This window comes from Sturnira hondurensis, unplaced genomic scaffold (assembly GCF_014824575.4).
Source record: "Sturnira hondurensis isolate 20B ecotype Veracruz unplaced genomic scaffold, ASM1482457v3 Scaffold0020237, whole genome shotgun sequence".
NCBI classification, from domain to species: Eukaryota; Metazoa; Chordata; class Mammalia; order Chiroptera; family Phyllostomidae; genus Sturnira; species Sturnira hondurensis.
In genome coordinates, this window is record NW_028092868.1 from 1,719,288 (window position 1) to 1,736,236 (window position 16,949).

The 16,949-nt window shown below is 39.9% G+C and overlaps 1 protein-coding gene and 1 pseudogene across 2 annotated transcripts in view; both read left to right on the forward strand.

Moving 5' to 3' along the window:
• The window catches only part of PBLD (phenazine biosynthesis like protein domain containing), a 45,485-nt gene that overhangs the window by 10,446 nt on the left and 18,090 nt on the right, over positions 1-16,949 (forward strand). For both annotated transcript variants that reach the window (XM_037029157.1, XM_037029156.1), the window contains one exon: positions 15,350-15,493. In XM_037029157.1, coding sequence (XP_036885052.1) covers positions 15,410-15,493 — 84 coding nt within the window. In that variant the 5' untranslated portion in view covers positions 15,350-15,409. Of the gene's footprint in view, positions 1-15,349; positions 15,494-16,949 lie in introns of those variants that run through there.
• LOC118975303 (small nuclear ribonucleoprotein-associated protein B-like) lies at positions 10,060-10,888 on the forward strand (annotated as a pseudogene).

Here is a 16,949-nt window from a genome sequence, read left to right on the forward strand (position 1 = left end):
CTTGGTAAAAGAAAGGCAAGTTGCTTACACTTTATCTGTCTCAAATTTTCCCTCAGTTTAGGGGAGGTTAAGGCTGCTTTTTCCTTACAGAAAGAAAATTGAAATTAATTTAAAAGTGAGATGGAAGAAAAGATATCTTCAGAAATAAGTTCTATCCTTGACTGGTGTGGGTCAGTGGATTGAGCATCAGCCTGTGAGCTGAAAGGTCACCAGTTCCATTCCCAGTCAGGGCACATGCCTCGATTTCAGCCCAGGTCCCCGGGTGGGGGTGTGCAGGCGGCAGCCTATTGATGTTTCACACATCAATGTTTCTTCCCCTCTCTTTCTCTCTCCCTTACCCTCTCTCTAAAAGTAAGTAGATAAAAACCTTTAAAAAAATAAGTTCTAAAAAAAAAGATGACAATGAAAGAAATAAGTTCTAGAATTAGATCCTCAGGATAGTGGGTTGCGGCTCTTTCATGAGCCTCTCTCCTCTCCCTGGGTGCCTAGCATTGACGTCTCCTGGGGAGAGTTACTGCTCTCATTGGATTCTCAAACATTTTATCTATATCTTTTTATTTCATGTTATAATTTTTAGATTGGGCTCCTTACTGGCTGAGAATTCCTTGAGAGAACCAGTGACTTATTTTATCTCCAAAGTCTAGCATACGCCAGGTATTTAGGAAACAATAATTTTTTAAAAGTAAAACCATTAATGTGAGTCCTAGCACAAGTGTAATCTGTCACCATACAGTTCAGAGATATTAATTGATTAAATGAATTTAAAAAAACCCTTTCTCTACCTTTAGACAGAATAAAAATTAAAATGAAATTACATAATACAGTTTAGAAATATTTTATACATTTATGTTGTTAGAAATGTCATGCTTTTTCTATAGTGGTTCTCCAAGTACAGCATCAGCATCACCTGAGACCTTGCTAGAAATGTAAATACTTGGGCCCTACCTCAGACTTACAAAATCAGAAATTCTGGGCGTGGAGTCCAGCAATTTGTGCTTTAACAAGCCCCCACAAATGATTCTGATGCATGCTTACAATTGGACAATTCTTTTTATTAGAAATAAATCTTGCTGAGTTTTCACACATAAATATAATTATGTGTGAAAACTCACACACAATTATGTGTCCTCTAAAATCTGAGAACCAATGTTCTAGAATGAATAAACATGCTTAAGAAATAAATGTTACTGGATGGAGTCTAGGCCCAGAGCAGGCCCAGTATACAAATTTTAAAAATAATGTTTGTTAAATAGTCTTAGGAAGTTTTCTTAATCTAATTCAGTACAGAAAAATAAAATTTTACAACTAAGTATTTTATCAGGCCTCACAGGGTGGGGCAAAATTAGGTTTACAGTTGTAAGTACACAAAACAGTTTATTCTTACATCATTATTTGTTAATTACTATTATTTTCCATATAAACAACTGTAAACCTAATTTTGCCCCACCCTGTATTCTATAGTGTCTCAAATGAAAACACTTCTTTAAAGGGGAAAATTTTCAAAGACCCTAACAGTCAATATCATTTGCTTGTTTAACAGCTACCTCCTGCTACACTCCCCTCCCCATGCCTCCAACAATGAATCATAAATTGTGTAAGCCAATCAGGACAGTCTCATTCTCCTTTGTCATATGCTCACTCTTTAGATTCTCTTGCAGGTAGAGATGGCTGAATGACCCAATGAGGGCAAGATTGCTGGAGAGATTCTGGAGAAAATCTTGCTTTCTGATAACAAGGGAAGACCTAAGAGGACAATGGACTGCCACTGCTGATGCCCGGAAATGCAACAGTCATCTTTTGACCATGAGGTGACAAATATGAAGATTAAAATCTAACTAAGTAAGCCCTGACTGATGTGGCTTAGTGGGTTGAGCATCATCTTGCAAACTGAAAGGTAGCCAGTTCAATTCCTGGTCAGAGCACATGCCTGGGTTGTAGGCCAGGCCCCTGGTTGGCAGCACATGAGAGGCAAACAGTCGTGATGTTTCTCTTCCTCTCTTTCTCCCTTCTCTTCTCTCTAAAAATGAATAAATAACATCTTTTTTGTTTTTAAAGAAAAGCTAACTAAGTAAGAAAGAAAGAGTATGGGTACTTGACAAATTCAATCTGCTAAATAAATATTAGAAGCTCCTACTTCCAAATTTCTTAAGTAAACAACAAATGTCCTTAAGGTATAAACTATTGTTAGTCTATGTGGCAACCACTAATGGCTCTCTAAAGATGTCCACATCCGAAGTCCAAGAACTTCTGAAAATGTTATATTACAAAGCAAGGGGGAATTTAGTTGCAAATAGGATTAAGGTTGCTAATCACCTGACCTTAAAATAAGATTATTCTGGATTATCCAGGTGGATCCATTGTCATAGCATCTTTAAAAGTGGAAGAGGAATGCCAAAAAGTCCAACTCAGAGAGATTTGAACATGCTATGGGGCTGGCTTGAAGACCGAGAAAGGAACCATAAGCCAAGGAATATGGGTGGCCTTTAGAAATCAGAAAAGGGAAGGAAACAAATTTTCCCCTAGAGCATCTAGAAGGAACAAATCTGGATTAGTCAGTTCAGGATGTCATAACAAAATACTATAGACAGTGGTTTGAACAAATTTAGTTTTTTACAATGTAAAGGCTGGGAAGTCTAAAACCAAGACGCCAACAAATCTGGTTCCTGGTAAGGACTCTCTTCCTGCCTATAGACAGCCACCTTCCTTCTGTGTCCTCACTTGGCAGAGAGGGAGGGAGCAAGCTCTCTGGTGCTTCTTTTTGTAAGAGTCCTAATTCCATCATAAGGTCCCCACCCTCTTGACCTCATCTAAACTTAATAATCTCCCAAAGGCCCTCCCCCTTCAGATCCCATCATATTGGTAAAACCTTAACATATTAACTGGGGGAGGGCACAATTCAGTCCATAGTAACCCCCTGCCAACACCTTTATTTTATCTCAGTGAGACCCTGAGATTTTGGACTTCTGACCCCCAGAACTTAAATAATAAATTTGTGTTGTTATTAACCACTAAGTTTGTAGTAATTTGTTATAGCAGCAACAGGAACTTCGTACAATTTCAATATTCTGTAACTTGCAGCCCAACAGAATTCTAACTGCTGCACAAATTTCCAAGAACAATAAGTTAATATTTATTGAGCACTTACATGCTAGACATGATTCTAAGAGCATTTATTACTCAGAGCACCCCATGAAACTGAAACTATTATAATCTGCATCTCCATTTTACAGATGAATAAATGGAGGCTTGGAAAATTTAACTTGTCCAAGGTAACACATTTAGGCAATGCCTACATTTCAACCCCAAAACTCTTAACTCCAAAGCCCATGTCCTTAGTCACTGTGCCTTAGAATATATCCAAGGACCAGAATTTGAGAAACTCTCACTTGAGGAACTAAAATCTTAGTTCCATGAAATTGTAAATCATCACTGCATAACAAATTTTGTCTTAAATTTAAGAAATATATATTTTATTCCTGGAGAGAGGGGAAGGAAGGAAAGGAGAGAAACACTGATATGCAGAATATCCAACAAACTGAGCCACATTGGTCAGAGCCGTCTTCAGTTTTAAAATAATTTTTTACACTGTCATTGAAATGAACACTCAGAATTTAAAAATTCTCTGGCCAGATAGCTCGTTTGGTTAGAGTGTTGTCCCAATATGCCAAGGTTGCAAGTTTGATATTCAGTTAGGGCACATGGAAGAAGCAACCAATGAATGCATAAATAAGCAGAACAACAAATTGATGTTTCTCTTTTTCTCCCTCGCTCTCTACAAATCAATCAGTACATGCATAAAAATTTTATTTTAAAGTTCTTTTCAAACTTGCAGACACTGAAGAATACAAAGGACCCTGATACAAGAAACACTAGAAAACTGTATTACATTATATATGAAAACTCAGCAAGATTTATTTCTAATAAAAAGAATTGTCCAAGTGTAAGTATGACAGGATAGTAAGAAGCTAGTCAAAGTCCTAGGCAAGTGGAATAGGGAAACTGAGGCAAGAAAATAAAGCCAAACCATTTGAACAACTTACAGCCAGCGAGTGAATCACAAAACCTTATCTTCCCTAACCAAGGGCACTTGAGGGCAAATGGTTTACACCTCTCCTCCCTAACCAAAGACTACAAAGCTTAAATCACCCTGGTCTGCAAATAGAGAACAGAGCCCCAATTAATGCCATTTGTGCCAGGTAAACCTAAGGAGAGATAAAGTGAGGGAAACAAATAACAAAAACTGCATTAGAACCAGACCTAAGATAAAAGTAAACCAGTAAAGTAAACCAAAGAATTATCCCAAACTCTCCTACACACTCATTTTGATGCCTCAACATATTAAAAATGCGCCTGGAAAGCTGATGGAAAAATCTCCCCTGACACTCTGAAACTCTCCCCTAAGAGGCTCTGCGCCTGCAGAAGTGAGATAAAGACTCTCAGGAGAAAGACCTAGTGTGGGCTCGCTGTAGAGCACCCCCATGCCCCTTCTGGGGCATGAACTTTCTTACTTCCTGTCAAACTCTTTAAGTGTCCCCATGAGACCTGCAACCAGGGGAGCAGCAGAACTTCATCTCAGGTTTACCCCTGGACCCTTTCTCCAAGGCCCCCTATCCTCTGACTTCCCAGTGAGCTAAAAGCATGTCCACCTTGACTCACTTATGTCACTGTGACGACCACCTTCCAGTGAGCTAACAGTTGCCCTGGCTTGGCTCATTGCTTTCCTATATAACATTTCTATGGAACAAAAGCAGAGTTTTGCCTAGGCTCTCTCTTGTTGCTTCTGTAAGTTCTTCATTTCACTTTCCTTAGCTTTAATAAACTTACTTCCAAAATCACCTGGACTCATGTTGTGAAATCTTTCCTACACAAAGTCAAGAACCAACATACTACAGGTGGGAAATTTATGATCACTGTAGAAGAGTTTGTCTTTTCAATGTATATTTTCTCATCCTATTGAACATGTCACTGATGGCTATGACCAATGAAGTTCAATGAGGCAAAAAAACTTGCTCCTTTTGGCACCCATGTAATTCCTGTAATCATGTGAATCCTATTAAATTTATAAAAACTATGTTTCATTATCAGAACTATACTTTGTTCCTGTCCTGATGGGTGTGGCTCAGTGGGTTCGATGCAAACTGATCCTGCAAACTGATAGGTCACCAGTTTGATTCTGGTTTGGGCACATGCCTGGGTTGTGGCCCAGGTCCCTGGCGGGGGGTGTGAGACAACTGATTGATATTTCTCGTGCACATCGATGTTTCCCTCTGGTTCTTCCTCCTTCCTCCTCTCTAAAAATAAATAAAAATCTTTTTTAATGACAAGAACTATACTTTGTTCCTATTGTTCAAATTTCCTAAAATAATAAAGGTAATTGGTAATGCAATTTCCAAATAAATAAACAAACTGCAATGTACTATCAATATTGGTAATGCTACTGAAATGGAAATGTTAGTTGGCAGATAATAACATGTTTAGAAACAAGTATATGTCAATCAATGTATGAATGTCCAGTTTTGATGTATGCACAGCATATTATTTACTTACCTACTTAATTCAACAAATATTTATTGAGTGCCTGGTACTGTTATAGGAACCAAGATTATAAAAGTAAAGAGAAACAGGAGGTTCTGTCTTTATGTTCTTTTTTTTTTAAGATTTATTTTATTTTATTAAATTTATTGGTGCACTATTGGTTAATAACATTATGTAAATTTCAGGTATACAACTTTATAATACAGCATCTATATACTCCACTGACATCACTCGTTCTTGAATCCATTCCCATATTCCTTTTCAGCACATTCGCCCACTCTCACATCAGACTGAGTATGCAAAACAAAGCGATTTGCTGTCCCTGGTTTCCTTTTTCCAACCCCACACTCTGAATCTGGCTTTTCTGACTTTGGGTAGAGCTGCTCTCCTGAGCCTTCCAGTCCCCTCTTCCTTGCACTCTCTCCAACGTGGATAGGTCTTCCCGGGGGCCAGAGTTCGCCTGTTGGGGCAGCAGCTGCAGCAACCATCCTCTTTCCCCAGGCGCGTGTTCCTTGTCTTTCTTTTTCCTGAGCTCCAGGGGCCCTTCTTTTGCCTCTGTAACTTGTTTCCTGAGCCCATTTCTTCTACCACTCACTTCTTCTACCCATCTGGCTGAGTGGTTTGTTGTTGTCGGACTTCTGTACAGTTAAATTTTCACTGTTTTGGCTGCATTTTTGTTTCTAAAATTTCACTGTCTTTAAATTTAGTTGTGGGAGGGGGCACAGTGTTTCCACCTACCTGTCTTTATGTTCTTAAAAGTCTAGTTAGAATAGTCCAAGAAACACAAGTAAAAACTCAAGATATTTTTTATCCATCAGATTAATAATTGTGGGACACTCTCATATATTGTCCAAAATGGTACACTCTGAAGATGAATTTAATTGTGCGTGTAGGTTAAGATGTCCACACACTTTGACCAAAGAATTTCACTAAGAATCTATTATAATTATAGAGTCAGAAGTGCATACCAAATTTTACATTCAACAAGTCTGATCACTACATTATCTTTATAGGTGAAAAATTAGAAATAAAATTTACCAAAGAGGAAATGTTTAAATAACTTATAGCATATCTAGACTTTTGTAAATCTATTTAGTAACTTGTAAATGTCTAGACTTTTGTAAATCTGATGCATTTAGTGTATTTAAAGTATTTCCCTTGGAAAATACTCATACTGTACCATTAAAAGGGTAAAAATTACGATTAAAAACTGTAAAATAATGTTATTGCTTGGGGTAAAAATGTACAAACTTACTAAAATTATTGAAGGGGGTCAAAAGGTACAAACTTCCAGTTTTAAACAAATTATGGGGATGTAATGTACAGTATGGTGACTATAGTTAATACTGTATGGCATATTTGAAAGTTGCTAAGAAAGTAGATCTTTAAAGTTCCCATCACAAAAAATTGTTTTTTGTTATATATGGTGACAGATGGTCACTAGACTTATTGTGGTGGTCATTTTGTAATATATACAAATATCAAATCATTATGTTATGTACCTGAAACAAATATAATGTTATATGTCAATTGTAACTCAGTAAAAGGAAAAGAAAGAAAAGCAGGCATTTGGCAAGATTAAGCAAAACACTTGTATTAAGAAAGAAAGGGATGCATTTGAGATTCTACCCTTCTTTCTGGGAATATGTCTTCAGTTTGACTCAAATAAACTTATGAAAATTCTCAAAAGGAAGGAAAGAAGGGAGGGAGGGAGAGAGGAAGGAAGGAAGGAAAGAAAAAAAAGGAAGGAAGAGACGTAGGCTTAGGAGCTGCCAAGAGGGCATGGTGTGGTGTGGGCAGCCATCAGGGCTTCCCAGTTTATCTTGAAAAGTGTGGAAGCTACATTCACCTCCAAGGACCAGACTAGAAGTACTAGTAAAATATAGGGCAACCGACCTAATAGCAGAAGACTAGCAGAAGATGTCTTATAACCGAGGATTTACAGAAGAAGCCACATTGAGACCAGCTGGAAGTGTGAAGACATGAAAAAGGCTAGCCCTGTGGGAGATTCTGGAGGAATATCTCAGCTGCAAAGGCTCCCCACAAAAAGCATGGGGTCTAAAGCCCAAGCTAGGCTCCCCAGCCCAGAGCACCAGAGCTGAGAAAAGGTGCCCACATAATACTGGGCTGTGAAAAGAAAAGTGGGGTTTCTGTCTGCCAGGGAGAGGTGGAACTCCACTAGAAACATGCACCCTCATAAAGAGCCAGTGCACAAAATCTCTTGCACCCACTCACCTTGCACTCTGATGGAGGGAGGACAGAGTAGACTAGAGTTGTGCTAGGAGAGACTGGGATTTGTGACTCTGGAGAGAGAGCTGAGGGGACAACCACCAGAACCCCCTGTGCTGGGTCACTCCGAGGCACCAAAGATGCCATCTTTCTTGGGTAGAGCACACCCTCCATACAGCATCAGCCTGGGGGAATGCAACAGCCTCACCCTCTGGTTTCCCTGTCAATGCCCCTTATGGCCCTCCTGGCCCTGCTAAGCCTGCACTGGTATAGAAGTCTTGGCAAACTCAGGGGACTCAGTGATTCAGTTATGTGGCTTAGGGACAGAAGCCATTCCATCGCCTTCCTGAGATCTTTACTGGCACCTCCCCCTCACAGTAGATCTGCTAGATCTCCAAGCTCCTGATGCCCCACCCTCTTGACTTTTGATGGCACCACTCTGCCAAGGTCTGGGCAGAATCCGAAACAGTCTGAGTGTGTGGCTCTAGGATGGGAAATGTTTCCCTCACATGTCCAACTGGGGCAGAGCCTCCCTTTCGTTTGGCCAAATCTTGGTCTGTTTGAGTCTGATAAACATTGCTGGCCTTACTCTGATGAGACATGGCCCTGCACAAAGATGTGCAAACACCCAGTGAGTGGTAACTAGAGTCATTATACCCTGGGACAGACCCAGCACTGGCACCAAGATGGAACCTATGTAGACGTGGAGAACACCTCTTGCCCCTACCTGGTAACTCACTGAGATAGTAATGCATGCAACTTGAGTACCACCAGAGGTTCTTTCAGTGACTGAGCCTAACAGGCAGTTGGCAGGCAGAAGCAAACCTCAGGGTCCCTAGGAACTTTTGCTGACTGGCCTCCAGGCCCAGTGCTGGTGAAAGTGAGCCTTTGTGCATAGCTTGACCCTTCCCACATACCCAAGCCCAACAGAGGCAGCCACCAACTATGGATTGCTTTGTAGCTCCAAACAGGTTGTCCAGGGTGAGGCACAATCAGCGTCTGATATTGGTCTGCACCAGAGTCCCTCTCAAAAGTTCCCAGAACCAATAAGCCCAGAGGCCAGCCTCAGACAACATCAGAGCAGGATTCAATTAGGTTCACAAGTGGCATATCCAAAGTTCTCAGCAGGCCCAGATCCTGATGAGGCAAATTTTACTATGAATGGTCAGCACCTGCACAGCAGCCCATACACTGGTCAGGGTTGGTCCTCATAGTCAGTAACCAAGAGAAAAGCCTACAAGGGGTCTTCCATATGACTGTCAGATGATTTCTCGACAGTAATATTTCAGGCCAGAAAGGATTAGCATGAAATACTCAAAGTGATAAAAAGCAAGGACTTAATTTCCAGTTAAGATGGAGGCATAGGTAGGCACATGTTGCCTCCTTGCACAACAGTAGAAAGAATTACATTCAGATCCCAAAATTAATAAGCCCAGAACCATCAGAAAGTCAAGCTGCATTTAAGTCCAACAACCAAGGATTTCAAGAAGACACATTCGTCCAGAGGGTAGTAGGGGGGGATGCCTTGGGAGCAAGTGGTCCCAGCACAGCCTTGGGTTCCAGCACCAGGGAGACAGGTCCCCATTACCTCTGGCTGTGAAAATCAGCGGGGGTTGGGCAGCAGAAGAAACTGCTGGTTTTTCACTGCTTAAAGGGCCAGCATGGTTTTAGAATACATGCAAATCCACCACTCTGAGATTCACCACCAGGACAGCAACTGGAAGGGCTCCGGTAGCACACAGGAAGGGGCTGAAGTGACTGGAAATGGGGTGAGCACTACGTGAACTGCCAGAGCTAGATAGCATTGTCCCCTCTCAGTGCCCTCCTCACACAGTCGCAAAACAGTGGAGCAGGTTCCTCTACCCTGGCAATTACCAAAGGATCCGTCCCACACAATTTACAGGTGACTTTTATCAAGGTAAAGCTAAAGGAATTCATCACCAAGTCCTTATTATATAAAATGCTAAAGGATTTATTTAAGAAAAAGAAGGGATTAAGAAGCATAATTGGTGGAACAAAATAGGCAGAAGTTAAGAATAGCATAGAAGTGGGGAAGCCAAAAAACTATCATGCATGACCCATGGACATGAACTAAGGGGGCGATTGTTGGAGGGAAGTGGGGTACCAGGTGGTAGGGACAAAGGGGGAAAATTGGGACAACTGTAACAGTATGATCAATAAAAGATACTTTTAAAGAAAAGAGAAAAAGAAAAGCAAGGACCTACAACCAAGACTACTTTACCCAGTAAAGCTATCATTTAAAATTTAAAGAGAGGAGCCGTCAGAACTGCTACCATGGCTTGAGGCATGGCCAGCAAGATGGCCCAGCACATTGACTACAGGATGGTCTTATCTTCATTGGCACCTTCAGGGCTTTCACCAAGCATATGATCCATGTGACTGTGATGAATTCAGGAAGATCAAGTCAAAGAACTCAAAACAGGAAGAAAGAAGAGAAGTGAGTCCTTGGTCTAGTGCTTCTTTGAGGGAAGAAGTTGGTCTCAATGACAGTAGAGGGACCTCCCAAAGACACTGGCATTGCCTCAGTGCCACTTACTGGAGATGCTGGGCATCCAGGGAATCGCAGGGCTGCTGGCAGAGGTATCCCAGCTGGTGTCCCCATGTCCCAGGTCCCTGCAGGTCTTGCTGGGCCAGCTCATGGGGTTGGTGGGCCATGCCAAGAGGTGATGACCCCGCAAGGAAGAGGCACTGTTGTAATGCTGCAGCTGGTGCCACAGTCAGTATTGCAGGAGCCCCAATCCAGTACCCACGTGGCCATGTGGTCTCCCACACCCATGGGCCAAGGGGTACCTCCTCCATGCATGATGGGCCCACTTCTTGGTATGAGGCCTCCCATGGGTCTCCCAATGGGAATTCCCCCCTTGCCAGACAAGGAACTTTTATGGGCATGTCTCCTCCACAAATGTGGCCCCTGCCCCCAGGAATGCGAGGGCCCCCTCCTCTGAAATACACTGACCAAAGCCCTAGACTCATCTTGACCCTCCTCAGCTTCCTCCCTGTTTCCCAAAAGATTGTATATAGTCCTTTTATTTCTTTGTGGGCCATGAAACAAGTTCATAATAAAGTCTTAATAGGCTCTAAATAGGAAAAAAATAAAATAAAATTGAAGGAGAACTAAAGACCTTCCCAGACAAGAAAAAGCTAAATGTGTTAATTACCAGCAAATCAGTATTACAAGAAATATTAAAGGGTCATCTTTAAGAAGAAGAAAAAGAGGAACATAGTTATAAAGAACTATTTATTTATTCAATAAATGGTGTTGGGAAAATTGGACAGAGACTACATGCAAAAAAATGAAACCAAATTGCCTTCTTACACCACACGAAAGAGTAAACTTAAAGTAGATTAAATGCTTAGATGTTAGATTTGAAACCATAAAAAATTCTAGAAGAAAACATAGGCAGTAAAATCTCAGATATTTCTCATAGTAATATGTTTTCTGATCTATCTCTCTGGGCAAGGGAAACAAGAGGAAAAAAAAACAAATGGGACTGTGTCAAACTAGGAAGTTTTTGCACAGCAAAGAAAACCATCAATAAAATGAAAAGACAAACTGCTGAATGGGAGAACATTTTTGCCAATGACACATCTGATAAGGGGTTAATTTCCAAAATATATAAAGAGCTTATTTATACAAGTCAACACCAAGACAATCCAATTTAAAAATGGGCAAAGAACATCCAAATGGCCAATAGACATATGAAAAGATGTCCAAGGTCACTAATCATCAGAGAGATGCAAATTAAAACCACAATGAGATGTTACCTCCCACCTGTCAGAATAGCTATCATCAATGAATCAACAAACAGGTATTGGAGAGGATGTGGAGAGAAGGAAAACCTTGTATGCTGTTGGTGGGAATGCGGATTGGTGCAGCTACTGTGCAAAGCAGTATGGATTTTCCTCAAAAAATTAAAAAGGGAACTTCTTTATGACCCAGCAATTCCACTTCTGGGAATATATCTGAGGAAACCTGAAACACTAATTTGAAAGAATATATGCACCCCTATGTTCATTGTAACATTATAGCATTATTTACAATAGCCAAGATTTGGAAGCAGCCCAAGTGCCCCATAGTAGGTGAATGGTTAAAAAAGCTGTGGTACATTTACACAATGTAATACTTCTTACCCAGGTATAAAAAAGAAGGAACTTTTGTCCTGGCCAGTGTAGGTCAGTTGGTTGGAGCATCATCCTTTAACTGAAAGATTGTGGGTTTGATTCCCAGTCAGGGCAACAGACCTAGTTTGTAGGTTCTATTTCCATTCTGGGCGTGTATAAGAAGAAATCAATGAATGAATCAATCAATCAATGTTTCACTCTCTCTTTAAAAGCAAAATATGCATATGTACCATCCCCAACTCTGGTGAGGATAAAAAGAAGAAGGAAATCTTACCTTTTGCAACAGCACAGATGGACCTGGAGAGTATTAGGCTAAGTGAAATAAATCAGTCAGAGGAAGACAAATACCATATGATTTCGCTTATGTGTGGAATCTAATGCACAAAAGAACAAAATAGAAAGACTCATAGCTACAAAGAACAGACTGACAGCTGTCAGAGGGGAGGGGGTAGGAGGCTGAGTGAAAAAGGTGGAGGGGTTAAGAAAAAAACCCCTCAGACAGGCAACAGTATGGGCATTACCAGAGGGAAATGGGGATTCAGGAGGTAGAAGAGGTTAAAGGGGGGATAAGTGGTGATGGAAAGAAATATGACCTGGAGTGGTGAACTCATGATATAATATACAGATGATGTATTATAGAATTGTACCCCTCATATATCATTTTTCAAATCAATGTAACCCCAATAAATTCAATTTAAAGATAAAAAAAAGCATGTTACATAGGTCATTTTCTTTTTTCTAATCCTCACCCAAGGACATGCTTATTGATTTTAGAGAGAGAGGGGAAGGGAGGGGGAGAGAGAGAGAGAGAAACATTGATCAGTTGCTTTGCACACACACACCCACCTGGGACCAAACCTGCAACCTAGGCATGTGCCCTCAACGGGAATTAAACCTGTGACCTATAGATTTATGTTACAGCATTCCCACCAATGGAGGAACACTAGCCAGGGTGGTCATTTTCTTTTAGATGTATTCAAAGTGCCCTCTAATTTGTTGAATTTTTTTTTTAGATTTTGTTATTCCTTTTATCCCCTTCCTCCCTGAACCCTATCACCCTTCAGCATTCCCACTCCCCACCACCACTTAGTTCATGTCCATTGGTTGTATATGTAAGTTCTTTGGCTTCTCCATTTCCTATACTATTCTTAATTTCACCCTGTCTATTTTGTGCCTACCTATTATCTTATTCCCTGTGCCTTTCCCCCACATTCTCCCCTTTCCCTCTCCCCGCTGGTAACACTCCATGGGATCTCCATTTCTGTGATTCTGTTCCGGTTCTAGTTGTTTGCCTAGTTTTTGTTTTTGTTTTTTAGGTTCAATTGTTGATAGTTGTGAGTTTGTTGTCATTTTACTGTTCATATTTTTTTATCATCTTCTATTTCTTAGATAAATACCTTTAACATTTCATATAATAAGGGCTTGGTGATGATGAACTCCTTTAACTTGACCTTAACTGGAAAGCAGTTTATTTGCCTTCCTTTCTAAATGATAGCTTTGCTGGATAGAGTCATCCTGGATGTAGGTCCTTTCCTTTCATGACTTCAAAAGCTTCTTTCCAGCCCCTTATGGCCTGTAAGGTTTCTTTTGAGAAATCAGCTGATAGCCTTATGGGAACTTCTTTGTAGTTAACTCTCTCTTTTCCCCTTGCCGCTTTTAAGATTTTCTCTTTGTCTTTAATCTTGGGTAACTTAATCATAATTAAAGTGTTCTTGCTCAGGTCTGATTTCTTTGGGACTTGCTGAGTTTTCTGGACTTTCTGGAAGTCTATTTATTTCCTTCACCAGGTTGAGGAAGTTTGCCTTCATTATTTGTTCAAATAAGGTTTCAACTTCTTACTTTTCCTCTTCTCCTTCTGGCACCCCCATGATTCAGATATTAGAGCATTTAAAGTTGTCCAGGAGCTTTCTCAGCCTTTCCTCATGTTTTGAATTCTTGTTTTTTCATTCTGTTCCAGTTGGATGTTTATTTCTTCATTTTGTTTCAAATACTTGGTGTGAGTCCTAGTTTCCTTCCCTTCACTGTTAGTTCCATGTATATTTTGCTTTATTTCACATTGTATAGCTTTTATTTCTTCCTTCATTTTGCGACTGAGCTGAATCATTTCTATGAGCATCCTGATTAGCAGTGTTTTGAACTCTGCACCAGATGGGTTGGCTATCTCCTCATCGCTTAGTTCTTTTTCTGGAGTTTTTATCTGCTCTTTCATTTGGGCCATATTTTTTTTTGTTTGGGGCCATATTTCTTTGTCTTTGTTATGTTGTCAGGGGCAGAGCTTTAGGTATTCACCAGGGCGAGGCAACAGTCTTTGCTGCCCTGTAGTACTGTCTGTGGGGGAGGGGTCAGAGAGGGTACAAGGCCAAGTTGAAGTTTCTAGTGAAGCAAAAGAAATACCCAGAATATTAATAAAATTTATCTCTAGGGAGTGAAAGCACAGGAGATTATTTTTCCCCTCTGCTTTTCTGTATTTGATAGATATTTTTAATAAAAAGGAAGTAAGCCCTGGCTGGTGTAGCTCAGTGGATTGAGCGCGGGCCTGCAAACTAAGGGATAGCGGTTCAATTCCCAGTCAGGGTACATGCCTGGGTTGTAGGCCAGTTCCCGTCAGGGGACACATGAGAAGGCAACCATACATTGATATTTCTCTCCCTCTTTCCTTCCCTTCCCCTCTAAAGATATATAAATAAAATCTTTTAAAAAAACTAGAGTTTTAAACATAAATAAATAAATAAAAGGGAAGTATTATTCTTATAATGACTAATCTTTTTGATTAGTCATCTTATAATGACTAATCTTTTTGACTAATCTTTTTGATTAGTCATTATAAGATTATTAAGAGTATTATAAGATTAACCATTATTAATCTTAGAATGACTAAGCTTTTACTAATCTGTATCATTAGCTCAAAAAAGTCTCCACTTGAAGGGTTAATAAAATAACACAAAATTAATTAAAGCATGAGGGTTTTTTTGACTATGTTAAGTTCAAAATAAAAAAAAGTTATTGCATGGTTATGGGTCACTTTTTATTTGGCCAAGTTTTTTTTATCGATGAGCATATTTTTTATAATAAGAGAAAATGCATTCTTTTAAAAGGGTAGTAATATTCATCGGGTGACTATAAGCACATATACGCCCCTTGGATGTTTTATTCACTTCATCAAAAACATAGCCTAAGGTAGTTTTGGCTACTCTAAGTAAGAATACAATTATGTCGTTAAGTATATACACAGTATAACTGTTAATACAAGCTTGGGAAAGAAAGTGTTCAATTCATCCAGTATTTCAAAACAAGTTCAATATTAGAGGCTTAAAAAAGTAGAGATCACATATCTTTAAATGTAGTTGTGTTAAAATAATTGCTTGAGTTTGTATCTGGGAACTGTTAGTTGCTTCTGTACAGCAAGTAAAACATTAACTTAAAAAAATTTTTTTTGCAACAGCAAGAAGTAAAGCAGATTACCAGCAGTTTTGAGAGTTTACAGAAACAGCTTACAGGGAAAATGAAGCTTCCTATTTTCATAGCAGATGCATTCACAGCAAAAGCATTTTATGGGAATCCTGCTGCTGTTTGCCTCCTAGAAAATGTAAGTATTGGTTTGGAAATGCAGTGCCTGGAATTCTAAATTCCTGTAGAATCAAATATATATATTTTTTAGTTGTTGTTCAAGTACAGTTTTCTGCCTTTCTCCCCCATTCCAGCCCCCCCCAGTGCTCCCCACCTCCCTCCCATTTCCACCCCCCTTGTTGTTGTCCATGTGTCCTTTACACTTGTTCCTGCAAACCCTTCCCCGTTTCCCTTGAAATTCCCTCCCCTCTCCCCTCTGTCACTGTCCGCCTGTTCTCAATTTCAGTGTCTTTGGTTATATTTTGCTTGTTTGTTTGTTTTGTTGATTAGGTTCCTGTTAAAGGTGAGATAATAAAAAATCAGATCTAGTTTGTTTACCTCTTTGTGTTTTTTTCTTTTTGGTCAAATTATATCAGCAATTATATTCATATCTGCAAGTTAATTTTGGAGAGACTGCTTACACCTACATGCTGAATTGCAGGGAAATTAAAATTTGTGTAAAGAACTGGAGCTCCCTTTTACCCATTAGATTCTCATTTAGTTAGTACCAAATACGGAGGAGGATAAAATTAGGTGAGTTTTATGTAACTGGACGTGGCTGATACTACATTGAGCATGAAAAATTCAAATTGGATTTTGAAAATCTTATTTAAAAATGGCTTTTTGATTAGGGTAAGTATTAACAGAATAGTTAAATATTCCTTGACCTTAGTGCTTTGCGTTGGCCCCTAGGTGTTAGCTGATAAGCCGAGGCGTGCTTCCACTCAGAGAAGCTAGTGCGAGGGTATGCGTGAGAATTACTTCGAACACACAGTAGGCAACTCATAATCTTAAATATGTTTTATATTAAGTTGGACAAAATGTGTTGGGGTGTTCATGTGCCGTGAACCTCAACCTGGCCTGCACATTAGGATCACCTGAAGAGCTCTACAAACTTCTGTGCTCAGGCTGCGCCCCCAGCCAATGACCACAGAGTCTCTGGGAGTGGGACACAGCCAGCGCCATCTGTTAATCTCCCTCCAGGATACTACTGTGCAGTCAAGATGGGGAATGGCATCCTGGGGTTCTCCTGAGACAGGTGAATACTGTTCATTGAATCCTTGGTACCCCTATTTTATCTCTCAAATGGGGCAGGAAAATGGTGATCAAGAGTTCAAGAGCCTTCAGCTCCCTTTAACAACACATTCATTATGCAATGTTGCAGCTGGCATTCTTTCAACTACAGAATGCAGAGAGAAAGTAATAAAGTTAATAGGCTCTATCAACACAATGAGTTTGCGAGGATTGGTGAGAGAATGATTAACAACCAGATTCTAAATTGTGTGTGTGTGTTTTTTTTTTAAAGAAACAATCTGCCAAACACAACTTCACCTCAAGAAATTGTGATTGGCTACATCTGCTTGTCACGAGTCTTAGCATATCTGCCCATGTTTCCATATGTAACATCTCTGGAGAGTTTTGAAAATAGTTTTGAG